Source organism: Haliaeetus leucocephalus, unplaced genomic scaffold (assembly GCF_000737465.1).
Source record: "Haliaeetus leucocephalus isolate CR32 unplaced genomic scaffold, Haliaeetus_leucocephalus-4.0 Scaffold306, whole genome shotgun sequence".
Classification (NCBI taxonomy): domain Eukaryota; kingdom Metazoa; phylum Chordata; class Aves; order Accipitriformes; family Accipitridae; genus Haliaeetus; species Haliaeetus leucocephalus.
The window spans coordinates 2399900-2423378 of record NW_010972742.1 but is presented as its reverse complement, the minus strand read 5'-3'; the positions used below and the strand labels follow the sequence as shown (position 1 = coordinate 2423378).

Sequence of the window (23479 nt, the reverse complement as noted above, 5' to 3'; positions counted from 1 at the left end):
CACACAGTTTAGCATTAATGTTAAGTATTTAATTGCACGGAAAACCCAGATAGTAGTAACAAAACCTACATTACAAAGATTATAAAGACTTAAAGTAGTTACTAATACCAATTCCAGCTGGCACAGATGTCAGCTGATAGCGGTTTATTTGATTCTTTGGACAAAGTTGGCAATTATAACTGTCTTAGCTTCAAATTTGGTTCCCATCTGCTGCCTGAATTACTGACAGTTTAGCAGCATGGCCAGTGTAGTGGTTGAACTAACTGCCTTTGGTCCGGATGTAATGTTTTTTTTCTAAAGTTTAGGATATTGATAGACTTGAATATAACTTGCCACAACAGATATCGAAAGCTATAATGTAGTCTGTTGATCTGCATCTCTTCAGGTATCACAGTGGTGGTGTGTGTTTGTTTTTAAAGTTTTACTCTTGGAGGTGGGAAGCCTCTTGCCTTATGTGTCAATCTCTTTTCTAGGAGGATAGCTACGGACAGTATGATCCACGGTACAGACACTATGATAGCACCAGCACTGCTTATATGGAGCCTGGGAGCTATCGGTATTCTGAGCCTGAACGTCCTAGTTCCAGAGCTAGTCACTGCTCTGACAGGCCTTCTTCTAGGTATGCAATTCCTAAATTGAGTAAAGATCTGGTATATCCTGAAGCAGTCAGTGAGTGTAATGATGCCTGTTGAAGTTTTATAGCATAAGCAGCAGTGAGTAAGTTCAAAAACTCATTGTGTGCTGCCATAGGAACAGGTGGTATCAAATGCCATGTCTGAAAAGGATATGATTCCGCAGTCTTTTCTGTTGCTAAAGCTGTATTACTCCTTTCATTCAGTTCTCTGAGTGGTTGTTGGCATTTCTGCCAGACAGGAACTCACTGCGATGGACTCGGTGCTGAGGTTAGCTCTTTTTCATGTGTGCTGTGAAAGAGCAGTGTAGGCCATGAGTTTGTTAATCAATACTAGTTTAGTCTCTGGCTAGCACTTAAGGAGCGGCCCCTACTTCTGTTAATAAATGGTACTTTTGCACGTTGGTCTGGGATTTGCCTTGCAAGCATAATAGTACGTGGGGCTTACCAATACATGGTATTTCAGATGTTTAGAAGAGAGAGATGGTGAATGAAGTGAAAACATCCTGGTGCTGTGTCAGGTTAATTTGTCTGATGATTACTTCAACTGTGTGGTCTACAAAACTCCCAAACTGTGGTCCATGTAGCAAATGTGCTATGTGGGCATGTTTCGCCCACTGACTTCACTACAAGTTTTGATGCAGGTAGCACATGAATTAGGAAAACTTAAAAGCCTCGGTCTGTCTGATAATATGAAATAAAAAATTTGAGAGAGGGAAACAATGTGTTCAGATGCTACTTCCAAATATTAAATAAAAAGCAGAAATGAAATCTCTAGTATTTCTCAAGCAAGAAGCAGCGAATTACCTCGCAGGGATTACTGCTTTTTGATGATTATTAAATGAGTGATTTGTATGAACTTCAAACTAATGACAAAATGTTACTGTTGCATTATCTGGTGGGTGGGTTTGTAGGTTTCCAAGAGAGAACCCCAGTTATCTGTCTGGAAGTGATAAAACCCTTTGTAGTATTTGTCTGTTGTTGTTGTTAGTTCACTCATGGAGCAGTCTTCGAATTAAAACCATAACATTTTGCTTACCACCTCCAGAATATTATAGGAGGAGTATATTGGCCTTGAGAGTACAAAACAATGGCTGTAGCTGCATGTGATAACTTTTATCATCTTAAGTGAATCTAAGCACACTGTGAGATCTTGTAATGAGATAATAACCTCTAGTAGCACTTCCTGGTGTGTACTCTTCTTATGTACTGTTTTTACAAGAGGTTGAAATTTCTATAGGTGACATTGGGCAGATCAAAGCCTGTTAAAAGTAGCTCTGTCAGTGTTGATGTGTGACATGATGTTGCAGTTGGATGTGGACTGTGGTGTGGTACTGCAGGGCAGCAGAGGCTAAGAGTGGCAAAGTCAGTGTGATAGCATGCCTGAAACTTGCCCTTAATGTGCCAGTATTGGTGATGCAGCTTTGTAAGCTCTGTTTGGGGAGTCTCTTTCGGAGACAGAAGATTGGTTGGGTGGATAAACCTGATCTGATAAGATCAAATCTCCTCCTCTGCAGAGGTAGGTGCTGTGTTAGCAAACTTCCCACGCGTTCCAGGGAGGAGCATCACTTGACTTGCTTGGCCACTTTGGAGTTTGCCCTATCAGTTGTATGATCAGTTGTAGAGGAGCATGAAAGTTCCCATCGTTCCACATTGGCATTAAATATCTTTACCTCCTGTGTGCATATGTATGTATACATATGTGTGTTTGTGAGTATATACACACAGGTATATAGACATGTGTAGATATAAACATGCACGTATATACATACACATATATTTACACTACATTTTTTCATTTAACATTCATCATCTAGCTTTTTTCAGAAATTGTGGGATGGTGTCCTAAAAATTGCATATAATAAAGGCTCATGATTTTTCAAGTAATGGCCACATCTTTCTTTTTCCATCAGAAGTACTATAATTATCTTTTGTATTTGCACTGACTCTTACTTTGATGTGTTGGTTTTAGTCAGGTTCTTGTGCTTGTTCTGTTCGTTTGGAAAATCAGTATTCTAACATGGGCTCTGTAAATGAGTGTTTTCTTCTATTCAGTCCTCTCTATTTGGTCAAATGAAAAACAAGCCTTTTCTACATGCTACTGTCCATCCAAGCCTATTGAGAAGGGTAATAACCTAGAAGATGCCTGGAATTAGTTGTGTAGTGATGTGCTGTGTTACAATTGTGTCTCAATGCTATCTCTTTTATTCAGTGGAGTATTAAATGTAAGGATGTGCTAACACTCAGAACGTTGCTGCATCTACTGAAAAGCTGAGACTGAGAAACAGACTGAGTGCAGAATGAAAATAAAGCACTGGGATTATGGTAGTACTAGCCCTACAATGTTAGTATTCTCTGTGCTTGCCAACCACAGATTGGCATCGGCTCCAAGTCAAACAAGGTGATGATACAATATTGAGTTCTTTGGCTGAGTACCTAAAGAAAGGTGTAGTGTGTTTTGGTTTTGTTTCTTTTGTGAATGTAACTGTATTTAGCACTGGTGACAGATGCCACAGTGGCAGCCCCAGAGGCTGAAACCCTCTGTTCAGAATTATCTATGAGAGTGCTAGTTCGTGTCCTGACCCATTTTTATGACCTCTTCTCCAGACTGTAGTCCTCTCTTTGTCACCACAAGATGTATAACAAAACAGTGTTAAAGTTGAGGGAGCAATTATTTCATATATACTTGTTAAGTTACTGACTTCTCTGTTGAGACAGTTCAAAGGATGTTAATTATAGCAGTAGGTTTTGTTATTAATTGTAAGTAATTAAACTTTTTATGGCACACAACAATTTAGTGATATATTGGTTTGTAAAGTCTTAATTTTATGATTCCTTGATTTCCTATAAATGCATTATTTTAAATATGAAACTCTACCTAATCCGTTGTGGCATACAGTTCTTCATATCTCTTGCTGACTTTAGAAGAGATTGAAGGAAGAATAACTTTTTATACCTGTGCACTTTCTTTCAGGCAAGGTTATACTGAAGATTATTATACAAAAAGTGGATGGAGTGATTATTATCCAGGCTATTACCCAAACTCATATGATTATGGAGGTAAGGTGTCTAAATGAACTCTGAATTTTTCTATAGAAAATTGCAGGTTTAAAAATTTATGGGGAAGAGGAACTTTAAGATCAGAGAATTATTATATTTTTCCATATTAATAAAATTGATATCCTTTCCACAACCAGCAAGAATAAAGTTATACTTGCTGAAAATTGATCTTTGGGCATACTTCAGTTCTCAATACCATGCCATCCTTCCTGTATTTTTTTTTATTCAGTAGAAGTAGTAGATAGAAAATAAATTAAGTTTTTTCCTCAATACCAGCCTTCAGTTTGCCTTTCCATTGTGAAAGCACACCATTGTAAGTCTACAAAATAGTTTTCTTCAATGCATTGCAAGCCTGTCATTCACTGGGGTGTATCCCTGGTGTGTAACCTGCAGGCAGACTTCTAAAGTAAATTTTAGGTGGGTGTAAACAGAAATTGATTCATGACTAGAATTTGGTTTTGTCCATGATTATATGAATGCTCACAGAGACGTAGTGGCGTTGGTAATCTGAAAATAGTTGCTTGTATAATGCCTGGGAGGATTTTAACCAACATCTCTCCACATCTTGAGACATATAGCATGATGCTCTGAAGACTGATCACAAAGATTCTGTTAATATTTATTTGGTCGTTATCATGTTATGATTGAGTTTTAAAGTTGTTAGAAAAGATCTATCTGTCCGATGCTAAATGCTGTCCCTTCAAGAGTATCTAGCTAACTATAATAACGTTGTTTCTCTAGAAGGTGTGAAGTAGATTTTTTAGTTGGTTTTGTTTGGTTGTTTTGGTTTTTTTAACTAAAAATGAGTGGACATATTTATGTAGCTTTAAGTACATTATTTTGGTTTTGCTATATGTTTCAGGACCAAATCAGCATGTAATTAAAGAGAAAGGAGTAGAAAAAGGTTACAGGCAACGGCTTCCAATACCTAAATGATTTCTTTTTATTTTTCCAAAGATCCAAGTCGCTGGGAGCGTTACTCATCAGCATATGACCCCAGATACAGAGATCCTAGAAGTTATGATCAGAGGTATTGGTATGATGCTGAACACAACCCTTACCAGAAGAGAGACGTGTATCCATATGGCAACAGGTTTGTCCATTTGATCCATGTTCCCTCAATGCTCTTTCCAGATCTAGGGCAGTGCAGGGCCTAAGTGTTGCTGTTGATGAGTGATATAGTGTGCATGTCTGCGTGAAGGTGGAGAATCTGGTATTGTTTTTTTCAGGGCTGAGTTCCCCATAGTCAATATGTCACCAGAAAATTAAGTTATGGCAGTAAGTGTTAAGGCAAAGTTAAGGCAAAGGCTGAGGCTTTGCTTGTGCACTAACAGAAATACTACTTTATTTGCTGAAGATCTGCCCCAAAGCCTTCAAAATTTATGAACTGTTGTGATAGTTGTATCAGGCATCAGAATTTCAGGGTATTGTGCAGCTTTGTAAGTAAAATCCTCTCAATATTCTCTAGAAATGCAGATGCATCCTGTAACAGGCTATTAAAATGCAGTATTGCACACATTTCACAGCTATATGTTGCTAGTCCTTTCTGTAGCTTTAACATAGGTCATTGAGGAAAAACAGTTGAGCTGTCACGTTACTCTTAACAAAAGGATTTAAGGCAGTAGGACTTGTTTTCAGATTGGGTGAATATTCCGTGGGTTTTCCTAGAACAGACTCTAAGTATGATGTTGGTCTTGACCTTGAATATTCTGGATGAACCTCTTGAAGAAAGGTCAGTTTGTTTAATGTAATAAAAACCTCAATCTAGGAAATAATCTAAAAGTCCTTCTGAAGCTAGGTACAGTTTTCTTCTTGACAGTTATGCAGTGAAGTCACTTCCCTCAGGTATATAGGTGGCTATGTTCATTTTTGCTTTGCGTGTTTCTTTGTTCTTCAGACATGACCGATATGAAGATAACTGGAGATACGATCCTCGTTTTACTGGAAGTTTTGATGATGAATCTGAACCCCATAGAGATCCTTATGGTGATGAATTTGATAGACGCAGTGTCCATAGTGAGCATTCTGGTCATAGTCTCCGAAGCTCCCGCAGTGTTCACAGTCACCAGAGTAGTTTCAGCTCTCGGTCTCAGCAAGTGAGTTTCAAATGGTCATGCCAAGTATTCTTTCAGCTGAGTTGGGTCTTTCTCTATGTTAGGGGTGGGTGAAACATTAGAAATGTGGAAATATTTCTGAGTTTACCTTGGGGAATATGTGTTTTGAAAACTTCTATTCTTTTAAGTTAAGGCTGTTTTATAATATAGTTTTGAACTTAATATTTATCACAGTTGTCAAGAGAACTTTAACCAAAATCAGCACTCAGCTGTGCAAGTTGCCACACACACAGAAATGGAAAATTTCCTCTACTGAATCCATTTGCTGTTTGTGAGAACTTTGCCCTTACTGTGCTTGGCTGTAGTTGATAATGTGTCTGGCTTTCAGTGTTACGTCATTTTTCTCATCACAAGCATGAATGCTATTACCGAACTTGTGATCTGTTAAAAGACTAACTCCATATTTGTATGATGCTATTTTGACCTTAAAAGCAAAAACCAAATCTAACTGATTACTCATCTACTTATGCCATAAGTACAAATACCTGAAAACCACAGAGAATATTTGGGTAATTTTTGAGGTACAGTCTTTGCTAGTGGAATGTGTCATTTTAGCAGTAGTCTCCTGTGTTAGTTCATCATGTTTCTTGGAATTTTGGAGTTCAGACTGGAAAATCACCTAATTCATTAAGTAGTATTGGAGATCAATACTGGAGATCAATATTGGAGATCAAATAGTTAGGCATTAACCTTTAGGCACCTGAAGTCATTTAGGCATTCATCAGATTTAATCAGTTGAGATTTTCTGTCAAAGTGTTACAGCAGAGGTTAACATTGATTCTGATCCATAGTTGCTGATACAGCACCACTTGAACCTGTAACTCATTCTATGATGTTACTTTTCACACAAGCACATAGACATTCTGTCATGAGAGAGCTGAACATACTTGGATGTGAACAGATCAAATAGTAGTAAAAACACTGAGGGAGAACACTAAGATAATTAATATATCTTCTATAGCCTATTGCTGCAGTGGTATAGTAAGCCTGGTTAAAGAATTGAAGCTGGGGGGGAATGCTTACTGTCTTGAGTCATGCTTGCAGTATTGCTTGCTTTGTGTAACTTCACGCTCTCTGCTAACAATTACTAATATGATCTATTTAGAGCCAGCTGTATAGAAGTAATCATGATCTAACGGCTAATACGTATGAAACTACTGCACAGGCAGTGTCGCTCCACACAGATTATCCATATGGCGGATATGCTGCTAACTTTGATGGACAACAGCCTTTTACAGATTATGGCTACCCGACTGAAACTGGATGGTCAGCTGTAGAACAAGGTATTGGCACCATTGGGGAAGGAGGAGGGAAGGCGCTGTGCTTGCGAGGTTGTCTGCCAGTAGTAGTTTGCACTTCTGTTACTATTTGTAGTGTATAAGATGCCTTTTGTGTACTCATTGAGCCTGTTAACAAGAAAAAAAATGCTGTTTTACAGTGTACGTACACATGAACAAAGTTTTGTTTCCTTTTCAGTGTAAGGATAACTTGCTTGCTGAAACCTGAGTATATCACAGAACAGTAGTAGCTAGGCAGTGTTTGGTATTAAATACTGCATACTTCCATTTGTAAATGTCTTTTTAGATAGATTTTTAACTACACTGCTTGTGCTTCATGGGGAATGATTGAAGTTTAACTTAAACTTCAGATTTTTTTCATATTTTTTTCTTACCCTTTTGGTGTGGAACAAAACACTATTTCTCTGGAAGAGCTTTTCCAGAGTATGTTGAAGTATATCATTAGCTCTTTGAAGATGCATTACATATTTGTACAAAGGTCACAGAAATGTGTCTGATACAAACAATCAAAGCCCCTGCACTGAAAAAATAAGTGGATTTTAAAGTTCTATAGTCTATTTTTGTTCTTGTTGCAAATCTTCAGAAGATCTTTGGGACTATAATGGAACTGATTAATTGTTGCTTGTAAAGTATGGCCAAATTGAATGGCAGGGCTTTTTCCACTAGTACTGCAGGATTACTGAATTGGATAAATACATCAGCAAGTTTACTTACTTGCAAGGCAGGTTACTTGTTCTTATTTTATCTCTTCTTCCCATTTCAGCACCTTTAAGGCCCTCAACACCAGAGAAATTTTCAGTGCCTCATATCTGTGCTAGGTTTGGTCCTGGGGGCTTCTTAATAAAAGTGCTGCCAAACCTGCCTTCAGAAGGACAGCCAGCTCTGGTTGAAATACACAGTATGGAGGTAAAGTTTAAAAGAAGAAAGGGAGGTGGTGGAATACAGGCCTTTCTTTTGGAAGGGAAGTAGGGAACTTGGATCTATAGCTTCCTGACTTTTTTTTCTATGTTAACACATGTATCTTTATATTTGTCTGATTGGGCTGTAATCGTAAGTAAAACAGTAACTTAAAAAATTCTTTTCCTCTGAGAGATGATGTGGTCATGATGGGATCATCCAGCTCCCTATAATTTTGTTCAGGTAAAGAAAATCCTTACATCCTAGAAAGGCTGGAGTTGTGTTGGTTTATTTCTAATGTATTGCTGTTCATAGAGACAACATTGTCCTCGTACATTCTCTGCAGGGCTAAGGACTGCATGTTATTTGGGGATTAAATATCATGGGTATATTTTCATTCTTCTTGAGCCGCTACAAAAATATGCAATACTCAAGTCATGTAAAATATATGGAAGGACAGGCTGGAAGAACAGGGTAGAGTTCATTGGTAAAATATCACTAGAAGGGAGTAGAATTGTACACAAGTACTAGAACAGCATCAGGACAATTATTGGACTTGGCAATATTAGGTTTACGGTTGGACTCGATCATAAAGGTCTTTTCCAACCTAAATGAATCTGTGTTTCTGTTCTATGATTAAGGAGATGTGAGGAAGATTTTTATATTTTGCTACAGAATGACTTCCATTGTAAAGTAGATTTCATCATTTATTATCCTTTGCAGGTTGCAAGTCACCATATGTGTTTTGTTCAAGAGCAGTAAGCTTGATTACAGGTTATGTTCAGGTCTGGGGTTTTTATTGTTAAAAAGCAAAATTCATAGTTATAAGAATTTCTTATGGTTTATATTTGTGTTTTAGACTATGTTACAACATTCTCCAGAGCAAGAAGAGATGAGAGCATTTCCTGGTCCTCTTGCTAAGTATGTTCTTACAGATTTCAGAATAACTTTAATGCCTTCAGAATTTATTTCTTCATCGAACTTTTAATTGTCTGCAAATTACAGGATTTAAACTGACTTAAAATATTTGTGGCTTTTCACCTGCTTAAGTAATATATGAGCTTTAAATTTGTTCCTCTTACTAATGACAATAATGATCTGAATGTTTACATTTGTCTCATTAAAAGCTTTTTTATTCTTTTTTCCTTCTTTTTTCAGGGATGACACCCATAAAGTGGATGTTATTAATTTTGCACAAAATAAAGCTACGCAGTGCTTTAAGAATGAAAATTTAATTGACAAAGAATCTGCAAGTCTGCTTTGGGACTTTATTGTACTGTTATGCAGGCAGAATGGGGTATGTCTCACTGCTTGAATTTTTATCTGTCCTAAAATAATTTATACACAAAATGATATTAATGTAAAAGACAGTAATATGTGTATAGTGACTTATCTTGGAATAATTCACAGATAGATGGAACGGGCAAACTGGTCACTTGTCCTCAGGTGCTCAGAGGTGCTGATACTCACACATTGTTGTTGAAGTGACAAATAAAATTAAGACAATGTTGAAATAACAGATTTTTTTTTTTTTTTTACTTTTTTTTTTTCTCTCTCTACTTGTATAGACTGTTGTGGGAACAGACCTGGCTGAACTTTTGCTCCGAGATCATAAAACAGTGTGGCTTCCTGGGAAGTCCCCTAATGAGGCAAATTTGATTGATTTCACTAATGAGGCTTTGGAACAAGTGGAAGAGGAGTCTGGTGAAGCCCAGCTCTCATTTCTTACTGATAGTCTTATAACCACAATTGACAGTCTTGAGAAAGAGACAGAGAGATTCAGAGAGTTGCTGCTTTATGGCCGCAAGAAGGTGAATGCTTGTGCTGTTAGTCCAAATACTGCATGTGCCTTATTTTGTTTACTTATTTTTCACAAATCTTAAAGCTCTAGGCACCAGTTAAAATCATTTTTGCAACTTCCAGTGCCTATATTTCATGGCACTGCACTACACTGATATGGAAAAATGTTATGCCCTACAGTTTATAATATAAACCAAAATTATATTCGTGTGTTAGCATTTGATCTAAACAAACACTTTTTTAATTCAGTCACAAAGTACTATTGTAAAACAATCATTGTTTATCTGTGTAGTATGTTAAGCTATTCCCAGGAAACTAATTTCTGCATTAATTAGGATGCTTTGGAGTCTGCCATGAAGCATGGTTTATGGGGTCATGCTCTGCTACTTGCCAGCAAAATGGACAGCAGAACACATGCAAGAGTTATGACCAGGTACTGTTTTGCTTGTTGATTAATACAATATGACTGCCTATCCTGTTAATGAGGGAGAGACTTGGTCCTCAGAAATCTTAATGTCAAAATCATGAGTTATCCTTAGTAGCTCATGCAAGAATTAAGCTTTAATTTTACCTGTATATTCAGTTGTCATCTGTTACTTTTTATTCTGGGGCCTTCTGGCCATGACCTTAAATCTCAGAAATTATTCTATGCCACTTGTTCCATTTAAGGGGTATTTGAACAGTGCCGTCTATGGGCTTGCTTAACAGGTGCTGTTAGTCAGGCTTTGAAAAAACTGTGCAAAACCCCAACTGACAACTTTGTTAAAGCCGAGTAATTCTGTTGTACCCTTCATTCTCCTTGCCTGAAAGAAGCAAGATGTGTTTGTGCTTGCTTTGTCTGTAGACAGAAAAACTTTCTTTCAGCTTCCTGAGCTTGTGAAATCATGTACTAAGTCTAGTCAGCTGGCAGGGGGAGAGAATCCTGAGATTTTTCCTAGCTTGGACTGACCTCTGTCAGAGTGGCAGATCCAGTTAACTAGTAATGTTTTGCTTTTGAACATTATCTACTGGGCAATTGCTTATTCAGTGTAGTATTTTCAAACAGCACTTCCTTCTCTTAAACTAAGCTAGATTAACTGCCACTGAGTGTTCGTGTACGTTTTAACTGTGCTTACCTTATATTTGTGTTTTGTTTTTCTGTATAACTCCCTGCAGGTTCGCCAACAGTCTTCCAATTAATGACCCTCTGCAGACTGTTTACCAGCTCATGTCTGGAAGGATGCCAGCTGCATCCACGGTAAGATTCAAGTGTGAGCTGCAGTTGAGACTGAAGAGGTACCGCAGTGAGTAGCATAGTTCGCGACAGTAATCTTTCCATGTGCTTTTTGTAGAATTGTCAGATAAGTTGTTTTAGTCCTTTTTAGGTTGAAACACTTACCCATGTAGAGCTCCAGTCACTGATTTGACTAAGTAATTCTTCTAATTTTAGTGCTGTGGAGATGAGAAATGGGGAGATTGGAGGCCTCATCTAGCAATGGTGTTATCGAACTTGACGAATAATGTGGACTTGGAATCCAGGACCATTGCTACCATGGGAGACACTCTTGGTAACTTTTGGGGAATGAACAGGGTGATGACTGAAGGAAAAGCTTTCTGAAAGTTTTAATTACTCAGCTTATTTTTTTGAAAACAAGCAATTACTGTGTAAAATGTAAAGTGGAACAGTTTTATATGGGTGTGTCTCTATTGTGAAGGTATTTGCAAGCAAAGCCAAAACAATACGGGACACTGAATTACAATGTGCCACTGAGAGGAAGTATCCTGAGTTCTGTCACTTATTTCTCTACAGCTTCTAAAGGCCTGCTGGATGCTGCTCATTTTTGCTACCTTATGGCCCAAGTTGGTTTTGGAGTTTACACAAGGAAGACAACAAAGCTTGTCCTAATTGGATCAAATCATAGGTTTGGCTTTTTTTTTTTTAATGCAAAATCGAAAGCTTAGTGGCTTCAGAGACTGAGTTGCACTGCTCCCCTTATCATCACTAGTCACAGCTGGTTTTTGAGATAACTATTTGATGCCCTGTCCTTGTTTGAGGAGTAGAAGTTATTGGTATTGTGTGTCTAATAGAGCTATGTTTCAGACTTCATTTCTGATTGTCTCTATTTATTGTCAGCATATAATCTCAATGTTAAATAGTATTTTTGCTCTCCCATTCCTGAATAGCTTGCCATTTTTTAAGTTTGCTACCAATGAAGCCATTCAAAGAACAGAAGCCTATGAATATGCACAGTCACTAGGAACTCAGCCTGGCTGCTTGCCCAATTTCCAGGTGAAGAACTGTTTGTTTGGGTTTTTTTTTTTTATTTGGGGGGTTTTTTTTGCAGGTTTTGTGTGAGGTTTTAATGTCTCGTGTTTGTATTCAGCACAGCAAATGTTTTATCCAATGTAACAGGAAATATTCGTGGATAACATAGTGCAAGATAGCTTTTTTCCTGATGTCACTTAAATGTCCTTTTTCCATTTTTTCATCTGTGCGTTCTGAACTTCTGTATTTTAAATTTCGTTGTTATTGTAACTATATTCCAAAAGAAAAATCCAGCAGAATGTGTTGGCACTAGCTGTAGACAAATAGATAACTTCCATTGGATATGTTGGGTGGAAGAGGATAATTGAATGCTTTTCCCCTCATTTTTTTTCCCTGCCTAGTATAGAGGTGATAATGGGATATCTGAGCTTTCAACTGAAATGACAGACTGACTTTCATTTGATAATTCTAAGAATGTTCTGATCACTTGGTTTATTTGACCTGCTTGCATTCCTTAGGTTTTCAAATTCATCTATGCTTGCCGACTAGCTGAAATGGGACTCGCTGCTCAGGCTTTCCATTATTGTGAAGTGATTTCCAGAACTGTCCTTAAAGATCCACATTACTATTCACCTGTACTTATTGGCCAACTAATCCAGGTAACATAAGGAAGAATTAAGTATTTGTGGCTTGATATTGTAGGTGGTAAGCTGTGGCTGAAGTTGCCTTTTGTTGGCTAGTAAACTTTACAATGATTTCTTTCTCTAGATGTCATCACAACTACGCCTGTTTGACCCACAGATAAAAGAAAAACCAGAACAGGAATCTTTTATTGAACCTTCATGGTTAGTAACGCTTCGACATGTGGATGGACAGATCAAGGTACAGAGTGTACTTTTCAACATGAAGTGTTCTCTTTTAAGGATTAGTGTAAATCCAGTTTTTTAAATATTTTTTTTTATACTGCTAATTACAGAAATGTATGAAGTGACCTTATGATATATTCATGTTGTAAAGTGCAAGTGTTATGATTTAAACCAAGTGGATTTACCACACTAGTGCCCTAAGATTCAATACAGAATAGTTAAAGGGTGGTGTACACTATATGAGACAGGCTTTTCTTAGTACCATAATGCAAGGAGAATTGCAAGGCTCATTAGGTTGCAATAACTCCTGCTGTAAGCAGGGAATCTGCTTGCCAGAAAAAAGAAGTTATGTATGAATTAGTGTAGCTAGATTGTAACAGAGTTGAAATAACTACTATTTATTTAAAGAGATCTCTTAGAAATTTGAACCTTGGGCTAATTAGCTAAGCTTCCATTTAAAAAACCAAACAAACAAAAAGCCAAAAAAACCCCTTTAAATTATTTGGTTGAACTTGGCCTGCAAATGGCTGACAACTCTTTTTTTGACTAATCACTAAAAAAACCTGTGTGCTGTTTTCACTCTTGAGATTTCCTTTGCTATATGTTCCCTTGGTTATGAACTTAATGTCTGGTACAGTTAATAAGATCTTGCTTTTTTGTGCAGGAGGGTGCAATAGCTTATAACACAGACAGATCCACCCCACCACCATATGCATGTAGTACACCAAGCTCTGAATTAGACCATGCTAGTCAATGTGATGGAGCAGGAGTTGGTCGTGACATGGGTCCAGGTGCTGAAAATGCATTGTTAGCGTCCTTATTACCCAGTATGGCTCAACAGATGCAAAGTGTGCAGCTGATGCCTTCAGGTTAGTGTTTCATATCCTTCTTTGTGACAGAGAGAAAATAAATGTTTCAGGTTTCTGGTATAAGAAACCAATTAAGAGGGTGGTAGAAACAGTGAGATTTCACTTTTGCATTGTATCATTTATTCATAGGGTAAAAGGTTTATGCACCGGAATTTCTGTTTAGTTATAACTCTTAACTTTTTCTGTGTGTGCTGCAGTACCTCAGGCTGTCCTTGATGGGTCAGCTGCTGTGATTCCTCCTGGTGACCAGGAAGCTGTCCGAAGTGTCCCTTTCTACTCAGTGGCTTCCCAGCCTATTGGTCCAGGACCTGGCTTTGCACCTCCAGGATTTTCAAATCCGTATGGAACTGAACCATCACCACTGTATTTAGGGTCAGCAGTACCACCAGGAGGGCCACCACAAGAAATGGAACCACGGTCAGAAGAGCAGGCAAACCTGGAAACAGGTCTGGGATCTTAGTAAACAACTTTCCTTCCTTATAAGGGCAGTGAAGTATTTTGGGGAATAATGCAAAATATCTCAATATTTAGAAAATAGCAAGTCAAGTCTTGGGTAATGAAATTTAAAAACACCATGTAATGGTACAGAAACATCTGTAGAAAGTTATAGTATTCATCCTGCTTATTTGGCTTAGTTTGAAAGAGAGGTCAGACTCAGCAGATTATGATTTAGACCCTAACAGGTAATCACTGACTGCACTGGGATTGGCAGTTCTGTTTGCAAGGTCTGTGATTGGAGCCTCAGGGATTTCTGCCTCTGTACGTCAGCTTCTAGGACCCTGTTAAGTTTTAGTTCTGTGACAGCAGAACCTGACATGTATGAAGGCAGGCATACACAGGTTTGGCAGAGCTGTGTTAGAGATATGAAGAACCTTAAAAGTGCCCCACACTGATGGTTGCATCCCTCAGCCTGCTCTGACCTGTGTTTACAACAAACATAGTACCCATGCAGGAGAAGAAGAAAAAAATTCTCAGCAACTGCAGTTCACATTTTTTTAAAAGACCAAATTCTTTCTAGCACCAAGTTCATAACTAGTGAAAACTTTTGCCTTAAAAGTGGTATTGTGAGGTTTGGAGGCTTTTGTTGTTGTTGTTATTGTGTCCTCGCTAACATAATCTCATTTGTTTTTTAAGGAATGCAGAGAATTGCCCCGGAGTCTCCTTCACAAAATTCTTTCCCTGAACAGAGAGAGGAGGATTTCTATGGCAGAATGGCTAGCATGGTATCTTTATTTCATACATCTCTTCAGCAAGGGTCAGCTGCATTGCAGATCTTTGCAAACAGAAGAGTATATTGGGGCTCTGTCTTGCTCTTCAGCAAGACTTGAAGATTAGTTTTTCTTTCCCACTGTCCTTCCCCTTCAGGAGAATAAATAATGAAGAACTAGTAGAAAAACTCTAGCCATAATTTTCTTCTATAAAAATAGTATTTTTTTTTTTAAAGGGGGAAAGGGGATATCAGGCTCTTGTCTGAATAGTTTAATTTATATTTCTCTGCCCTGTCTTCCTCTCCTACCTCCCAGAATGATTCTTCATAGCCAGAAGAACTTGTAGCATACATCAGCAAGTGAGGCAAGCAGGCCCTAAAGAACAGTTCTGTGACTGGGTTTTAAAAGCACAGTATTGGCTACCACTTGGTCATGACTGGAAATGTGGAAGGTGTTTATCAAAATTCCAAACCTCTTTTTTAAATATATAGTATTTTCACTGTTTAAATATCACTGAAGTTCGTATGTCCTTGGAAGTTAGTCTCCTGAAATGACAATTGTTTGAAAGAATTAATATAAACATTTTTAATAGGGATACATTTGGCAACTGATAAAGGATGAGGAGACTTTTTAACTAGAAATTAACCATACTTACAGAAGAAACAGTGAAGATTTTTTTTTTTTATGCTTGAGTTGCTGTACAAGCATTGGAAGAACAACCTGATGTTGGAGGGGAAAACAAATGCAGCAACCACTCCCTGGTGCAGCATGTTTATATCTTTCCTCTTGTGGGCTGGTTAGCCTGCACAACAGTGCCCTGATTTAACTCTTCTTAATGGACCAGTGACATGGTAGTGCAATTACTTGGCCAGACTTCAGTTCTTTTTCTGCACCTCCTATATGTCAGAGGAGATAGAAGTACCCAAATAACCAGCTTGAATATCTTTAATTGTGCGGGAATTCTTGATAAAAGTGAATGTTGTGTCAGATATTTAGCTGCTTGCTTATTATGCATGTCCTGGCTTTATATCTAACCAGGCACCAGGACGAAGATCCAGATCTGCATCTCAGTCTTCAGCACATATGGTATGCCACAAGCAGGCTGTTTCTTTCACTAAATCTTCATTCTTATTTATGGTTTTTTTTTTTTAATGTGCTTTTGTATCTCTTCCTATTACTAACTTTTTAAAGAAGGAATTTGTTTAGCAAGATGAAATGTAATCCATCACTCCAGCAGTGACAACTTTGTACTTCTCTGTATATTTGTAATACAGGGCTATGGGCGAAGATCCCGAACAACTTCAGAGTCCTCTGCTCATTCTGTGGGACGAGAGAGATCCAACTCTGCAGCAAAACAGCCCTCTCCTTCTCCTTCTGTTCCTGTAGGGAAAGAAACTAAAAAAGAAATAAAAAAGGAGCCAGCACCTAGAAAGGTAAATTTTCTAAGAAAGGTAGCTATAGCTGGAGGAGATTTGTTAGTATATGTGGTAACTCCTGATCCAGGGTACTGACTTAAGAGGTCCTGTCTAAACTGTTTCTTTCTATTTATTAGGTGTGACTCTAGGCTCACAGTTGAACTCCCTAACAGAAAATGAATTGTTGCATGAAAGTTTCTTTTAATCTGCCCGTAAAGACAGTATTGAGAGAATTAACTGAATAGATGAATTTATTTTTAGACTGGTGCAAACTGGTTTCGCTGGCTGATGGGAAAAGGAAAGAATGAAGCTCACCTTCCAGATGACAAGAACAAATCAGTAAGGCTGCTAAATCACAAAAACCTTTATACATTTTAATTTGTTCAAAATGTTTTCCTGGATGACAGGTGAACGTTGTTTTGACAAGTAAACAAATGTGTGTAAAACTTTTCAAGATTATGCTTATTCCAAGACTGGCTTTCAAAAAAAAAAAAAATTTATGTGGTTTTGGGGGGTTTTTTTGGCTTAACAGCTTTGTTTTGAACTCCTAATCTTTGACTGTGATTTTTTTTGTAGATTGTTTGGGATGAACAGAAACAACGCTGGGTTAATCTGGATGAACCAGAAGAAGAGGTAAAAATCTTGAGTACTCATTATTTCTCTAAGTGGAAAACTGAAATCTGTACTGCCACACAATTTTCTTTAATCTGTTATTGGCTCTTAAGAGCTGCCTTTTACTGAATTTGAATTAAAATGTGCAACATCTTGAAACTAATAAGCAGGTTACATGTTCTTATAGCCTACATCCTTATGGAACCATTTGTATCTTTAGTTGCTGGTGTGGATCCAGTAGTTGCAATTGAATTTACAAAGAAATTTGCTCTAAATATAGTCCAGTGTATCTCTTCATAGAGGTTGGCATCACCTAGACAATCGCTTGTTAATTGATTTCCTGCAAACAGAATATTTTGAGAAAAAGGTAGGAAAAGTCTATAGTTTTGAAAATGTAATGCATTGTATAGCAAAGAAAATCACACATCCTGTCCATCCTTGTCATTCAAGGATCTGTCTCAAAACACAAACAAATGATAAGGACCACTGTTGTAAATGTTTCCTTTTAGAGTGAGCATAGATGGGCTGTAGAAATGTCTTGACATTAGTTATCACATGGAAGATGAGGAATATTTGTCTGCACTACAAGATGTATGTCTGTATACCGAATTTTATGTGCTCTGGAATAGGTAAGGAAAAGGAGAAGTCAGGTGGACACTTGGTTTAAAACTCAGTCAATGATGTGGTTGATTTTTTTTTTTTCTCCCTGCAGAGTAAGCCTCCACCACCACCTCCGACAGGATTTCCTAAAGTTCCTCAGACTGTTCCACCTGGGCCTGGAGGCCCACCTAATGCCCCTGTCAACATGTTCTCCAGAAGAGCAGGTAATGGACAACATTGATGCTTGAAGTATGGAGGACTTCAGATTTTCTCTTGCATAAAATGTGAAGGGAGAAGTCTTGGCTTTTCTGGAGTTGTCTGGGAACAGTTGGCAACTCAATGATATGGAGCTCTGGCTATTGCTGGCTTTGCTTGTGTCTAGCTTCTGCACTGTAATTGCTGTCACAACTGTATCATGGTTGGGTATTGTTGTTTGTATTCCTGGAGCATTATTTTCTGGTTCTGAAAGATGGCTTAACTGGCAGACTGTTCAAAATAGACATGAGGATGACTAACACAAGGCTTATTTCTTTTTTTTCTGGATTTTTCTGTTTTAGCTGGAAGCAGAGCCCGTTATGTTGATGTCCTGAATCCAGGTGGAACCAAGTCAAGTGGTGCTCTTCCTGCACCATCAGACCTATTTGCCCCCTTGGCACCAATGCCAATTCCTGCAAATGTATTTGTTCCAAACTCAGGTGTGTCATGAGTGGATAAAATTGTAAGGTGGTTATATGGTTATTTATGGTTGTGTGGTTATCTAAGTCACTTTTGACAGTGTGTCTATTATATCGCCTTTAATGAACATTTAAGAATGTTCAGTCTCATTAACTCCAGTTTGTTTTAAAAGTAGAATCAGTCTGGTAACTGCAGTAAAACAAATGGGTTAGTAAAGCCCAGTTCTGCATGCTGCAAACAAAGGGTTTCTCTTTTTTTTTTTTTTTTTGCCTTTTTTTTTTTCCTCCCCCTGTTGCAGAGTGGCTAGGCCATCCAAATAGCATTGAACATTTGAACTGTGTAATATTGCTGCGTTACTCAGTATCTCATGCTTCTGACACCTGTTCCTAGTCCAGGATTGCTATTTGGCAAAAGAAAGGGAGAGGGGTTTTTTTTTTTTTTCCTCTGCTTTCACTACATGCTATGTTGCACCAAGGTTATCTGTATCAATTGTAGGCATCTCCTGCTTGCAGACATGTAACAAGACGGTAGCATCTAGAGACACTGACACTGCCTTCTTTAAATTACCTTTTTCCTGGGAGAAGATTGGTATTGTAGAAATTCAGTTCTGTTGATGTCCCTGCTTCTCATTCTGTGAAGTCAAACACCCTAGTATGGTGTGTTTGGCTAAATGCCATTTTGTTCGTAGTTCCAGGGGAACCCCAGCCAATGGAAGGGAGTGGAGCAGCAGAGCACACACCAGCTGCAAATCAAACCAACACAGATCCTGCTGCAGCTGTTGAACCAGAGGTGAGTTAGAGTGTCTTGTGTATATATAATTCAAACTTCCGATTAAAAAAATCTTCATGATTCTAAATAGTAGTTTCATAGCCACAGTATGTACAAAGCATGTTGTTGTAGGGATTATGTTTGTGTATAACATTTTAGTTCAAGAACTGGAGAAGGAAAATGCAAGTGAAAATGGAGCGGGAAGCCCATGAAAAGTTGCATTTCCTAATTTGGCAGGGCTGCAGGTTCTATGGGTGCAGTATGTGTCAGGAAAGGGACCAAGAACATAAGAATAGCCATATGCTGCGTATTTCACCTGGCTTTGATGTATTGTAACATTGTTTTGGTTCAGTGGGATCAATGCAACAGAAATGGGAAATAGCTTCATAGTAACAAAGATAAACAAAAGTGCATTTTTTTTTTCTTTAGTATTTAAACCCTGCAATCCTTCCTCCTGGATCTGGACTTCCTGTTTCTAACCCTGATGGCTCCCAATCAGGCGAGGTAAGGCTTGATTCAAAGTAGTTAGCTAATGACTTTTGCAGCACATTTTAACCATTAATTTGTAGTGGACGTAACATGGGCCATCTAAATCAACAAGTAACTGACTCAGTTGCTGATGACTAGCCAAGATGGAATCATATGACTGCCTCCAAAATTGTACAGAAAAGACCTCTAAGCCCATACAAGAAGTTCAGTCTCCATGTCCTGTATTCTGTGGTGTGATCTCCTTTTTCTATATGAGGAGACTTTTATAAAGCTTTTTCAGAGTTAAATGTCAATAGCAGTTTGAGGATCTCTTCTTGCCTCCGTGCATGCATATAATTTCACTAATATTAAGTGCAAGACACAACAAGGAGAACAGATTGCTATGTGCCAGGCAGAGTAACATTACCTTTGTTCCTACTAAATGTTTTCTATATCTACATAATTTTGTGCTTTAAGAAGTCCTTTTGATTTAAACTAACTTCTGGCTTTACATTTTTTTTTTTTAACTTGAAGTTGGTTTAACCTTTGGCAGTGAGACTTTTAAAATTAAATAAAACAACTGAAAGCTTGGGGCAGTGACATGCATGACGACTTTTTTATTTGTGTTTTTTTGTATTTGTGTGTTCTTGCTGTTTTGTAGCTTTCGCGCTCTAGTTCAATGAGTTCATTATCGCGTGAAGTAAGCCAGCATTTTAATCAGGTACATGTGGCTGGCCATTCTCATTTATGTTAACTTATTTACTTTTCCCCTCTTTATTTTGCATTTGCTCAAATACTTACTAATGCTACTCCTAGTCATTTTCCCCTCTTCTCATTTCACAGAAATAACATTAAAAGTAACTAATGATGTAGTGTTCCTTTTAACACTCAAACAGGGTCTTCAGAGTTTTTTGTATTTGTGAGAATGCATGTAATCCAGGCATGCTTTTTGTTTATGTTCATGTTCCTAAGAGAGTCACTTAATAATTTTGATCAGCTCTTTCCTGGGATACCAAAGAAGTCAGTTGATTTTAAACAAACAAACAAAACAAAACGAACTCCTAAAACCAAAACTTTGTCATTCTGCTACTGCCAGTCTCAAATAGGTAATAATACCGTTGCCTGTTTCATGTGCAAAAGCCCCTGTAGGAATTAAAGGAATGCTTCATCTCTGCTGTAAGTTCCAGTACTCTGGGGTCACCATAAAGGGGTGACAAAAACTCTTTCTGATATTTCTTAGTAAAGCAAACCTTGACATAGAATGTTTATTTGGGGGCAAGTCCTAAGGTCTACTAACAAAAGCAGAAGGTACTAATTCAGTGAAGTCGCACCGGTGTCTTGTTTTGGTTTTGCATGCTTTGGATTTTCAGAGCTATATACAGTTTATGCATGTGACATTGTTTTGCCAATTCCTACATTAAGCAAGTAATATTAAAGATATGGATGCAAACTGTACCAGCACTTTCTGCAGTTGTTACAATATGCTGCGCTGTCCATATTGTTGGCATTATTACTGTGAATATTTGCGCTGTATGACTTAAGCAAACCACATTTGAGAGGCAGTGAAGCTCTGCAGGTCTGTAACTTCAGTTATTATCTACTTTCTAGCCTGCCACTGTACCACCTTCAGGCGGGCCTTCAGCAGGAACAGTACCGTTCTACAATCCTTCTCAATTTGCACAAGTGAGTAAAGACCTCATCTTCACTTCGAACAAAACTGTTGGAACAAAACCATGATTTTATGTTCTACTAGCTTAACCTGGGCTGTTGCATATAGAGTGTTAAATGTGCGCAGAAACCAGTCTAGTACCTGTTTAAGTTAAGGGGTTTGCATTAAAACTTTGTTGCCAATTTTTTGTATTTTGTGTCCAGTATGACACTTTTACAGAACACTTCATTCCTGTTCTCCTTTTTCAGTCTCCCGCAGCCACTGGAAGTTTGAGACTGGGAAGAATTGGACAGAGGAAGTATCCAACATTGAAGTAGAATGCAATGGCTTTGTATTTGGATTCTCACTCGTGTTCTGAGTATTCAAAGAACTGTTCAATCTTACGGCACATGGTATCAGTACTAGCTACAGTTGACATGACAGAAATTTAATGAAGGGTGATTTTTTTCATGGGTCTCCCTACTTGCACCTCATCTACACAAATCATTACCAAACATGAAATATATGTAACTTTTCCTTTTAAAAAACCTGGCTAGAAATAGCTTTGCTGTGATAAAGAATAGACACAAGGGAGGGAATAGTTGCTGTCTGTTACAAAAAACATTTGTAAATTGCATAGGCAATTTATTCCTTAAGTTTATTTTAAACCTACTAGTGTGACCTTCGAAGACATAGTTTCAGGGATTCCTTATTTCTGAAGGATGCTCCCCTCCCAGCGGGGGAAGAACATGTCCACATTGTAACATAACACTCTGTGGCCTTAAGAGGACCATGCTCAATTGTAATGCTTATCAAACAGGACTTGGTTTGTCAGTGTATGAAGTCGGAGATGCTCATCTGGGAAATGCCTCATGCTGGTTTGTTTTTTGAAGGGGGGAGGGGGCCACAGCTCATCCAAATAAATTGACCTATATTGAATGAAAACTGTGACTGTAATCTAATACTAATTTGATTTGGATCTTACCTAGTATGTATGTAGTTTGTGGTTTAGACTACTTGTAAAGCAAATTGTATAGTCTGAAAGAAGCTCTCTGTATAATAGCCAATGCTGTACTATTTGACGAGTGAGTGTTCTTTTAAGTGCAATACGGTTACTTGCTTTCTCTCAAACTGCTGGCACTGTACAATTAAGGTGGTAACAGCTTGAAAGTTGTTTTAAGTTTTTTCCTGTTGAGTGCCAGAATCAGCATAATACTCTGTTCTTGAATCTCCATTACTAAAATAACCAAGGTCTTAAATAGCTAACAGCTGAATTTCAAACATACTAAAAGTAGACGGGTTAGACCTCTACTGATGGACTTTAAAATCTTTAGGTTTAATATAGGAAGTCTTGAAAACCATGATATGCAACATTCATATTCACTGAAGAATCTGAATTATCTGCAAAGAGAGAAATAAACTTTAAATATTTATTAAATCATTAGGCCATGTTTTATTTAGAACTTGCCACCAAACTATTTGATTTTACTTGAATTCCTGCCCATGAGTAGAAATAATGTGAATGTGAAGTTGCCAGTGTTGGTCCCCGATTGTGGTTTTTTTGTTTTGTTTTGGCTGCTTTTTTTTTCCTGAATAACACCACCTAAGATCTCGATAGCCTTACCTATGTCCTAAAAGGTTTGTAAGTAGCCGAAGCAAAATGCTGTTTGGGGGGGGATTAGAAACGTTTGCATAATGGTCCATACTCAATTCCAGACATGGTCAGCAGCAGTCAGCGTGGTTTACTTTTCTATAATTGAAAGCTGGTCAGACACTTGGCTTTCCTCTAGTTCAGCCAGGCTGCTGATTATTTTCTCCTTTCAGTAGAGACTGCCAGACAACTTAAATTAAGAAGGCTTCCTTTGAGCTGGGAGCGGCTATCTTTCCTAAGTGTAAGATTTGACACTGTAAATTCTTAAATAAAATATTTTGCGCTCTGGAGCACTTTCACATTTTACTTCTTCTTGTGGTTATTGCTTTAGCAAGCTGGGTGAAGGAACCTCTCCCGTACGTTTGGAAATAATCCCTTTAAAGAAAGGGAGCTGGAGCGCGCTGCCTCTGACCAGGGGCTGCTCTGTACAGAGCCCGCGTCAGGCTCGGGGCTGTGCATAAGTGTCTTCATTCAAATGTTCAAAATCGAAGCTGCAGACTTAAAATAAGCAACTTTTCATTGTCCTGAAGTGTAAAAAGCTTTGCTTTCGACTGCTTAATTCAATGTCGCCTTCGTCAAGAATGGCCCCGCCCCGGGCGGGAGCTGGCGGCGCGCTCCTCCGGCCGCCAGGGGGCGCCGCTGTGCCGCCGCCCG

The 23479-nt window shown here is 38.2% G+C and overlaps 1 protein-coding gene across 8 annotated transcripts in view; it reads left to right on the top strand.

Annotated features, from left to right (window-relative positions):
- Window positions 1-23126, top strand: part of SEC16A (SEC16 homolog A (S. cerevisiae)) — a 31401-nt gene extending 8275 nt beyond the window's left edge. For 2 of the 8 annotated variants that reach the window (XM_010570797.1, XM_010570792.1), the window contains 30 exons: window positions 474-619; window positions 3606-3691; window positions 4649-4784; window positions 5589-5787; window positions 6911-7088; window positions 7867-8009; window positions 8860-8921; window positions 9159-9297; window positions 9569-9811; window positions 10136-10233; window positions 10956-11037; window positions 11230-11347; window positions 11590-11701; window positions 11964-12069; window positions 12564-12704; window positions 12814-12927; window positions 13576-13780; window positions 13978-14226; window positions 14915-15003; window positions 16027-16074; window positions 16263-16421; window positions 16665-16742; window positions 16980-17036; window positions 17728-17839; window positions 18173-18310; window positions 18979-19079; window positions 19488-19562; window positions 20188-20247; window positions 21135-21209; window positions 21444-23126. In XM_010570797.1, coding sequence (XP_010569099.1) covers window positions 474-619; window positions 3606-3691; window positions 4649-4784; window positions 5589-5787; window positions 6911-7088; window positions 7867-8009; window positions 8860-8921; window positions 9159-9297; window positions 9569-9811; window positions 10136-10233; window positions 10956-11037; window positions 11230-11347; window positions 11590-11701; window positions 11964-12069; window positions 12564-12704; window positions 12814-12927; window positions 13576-13780; window positions 13978-14226; window positions 14915-15003; window positions 16027-16074; window positions 16263-16421; window positions 16665-16742; window positions 16980-17036; window positions 17728-17839; window positions 18173-18310; window positions 18979-19079; window positions 19488-19562; window positions 20188-20247; window positions 21135-21209; window positions 21444-21512 — 3618 coding nt within the window. In that variant the 3' untranslated portion in view covers window positions 21513-23126. Of the gene's footprint in view, window positions 1-473; window positions 620-838; window positions 903-3605; window positions 3692-4648; window positions 4785-5588; window positions 5788-6910; window positions 7089-7866; window positions 8010-8859; window positions 8922-9158; window positions 9298-9568; window positions 9812-10135; window positions 10234-10955; window positions 11038-11229; window positions 11348-11589; window positions 11702-11963; window positions 12070-12563; window positions 12705-12813; window positions 12928-13575; window positions 13781-13977; window positions 14227-14914; window positions 15004-16026; window positions 16075-16262; window positions 16422-16664; window positions 16743-16979; window positions 17037-17727; window positions 17840-18172; window positions 18311-18978; window positions 19080-19487; window positions 19563-20187; window positions 20248-21134; window positions 21210-21443 lie in introns of those variants that run through there. The other 6 variants (XM_010570798.1, XM_010570793.1, XM_010570799.1 and 3 more) reach the window with 5 other exon arrangements.
- The last annotated feature ends 353 nt before the right edge of the window (window positions 23127-23479 follow it).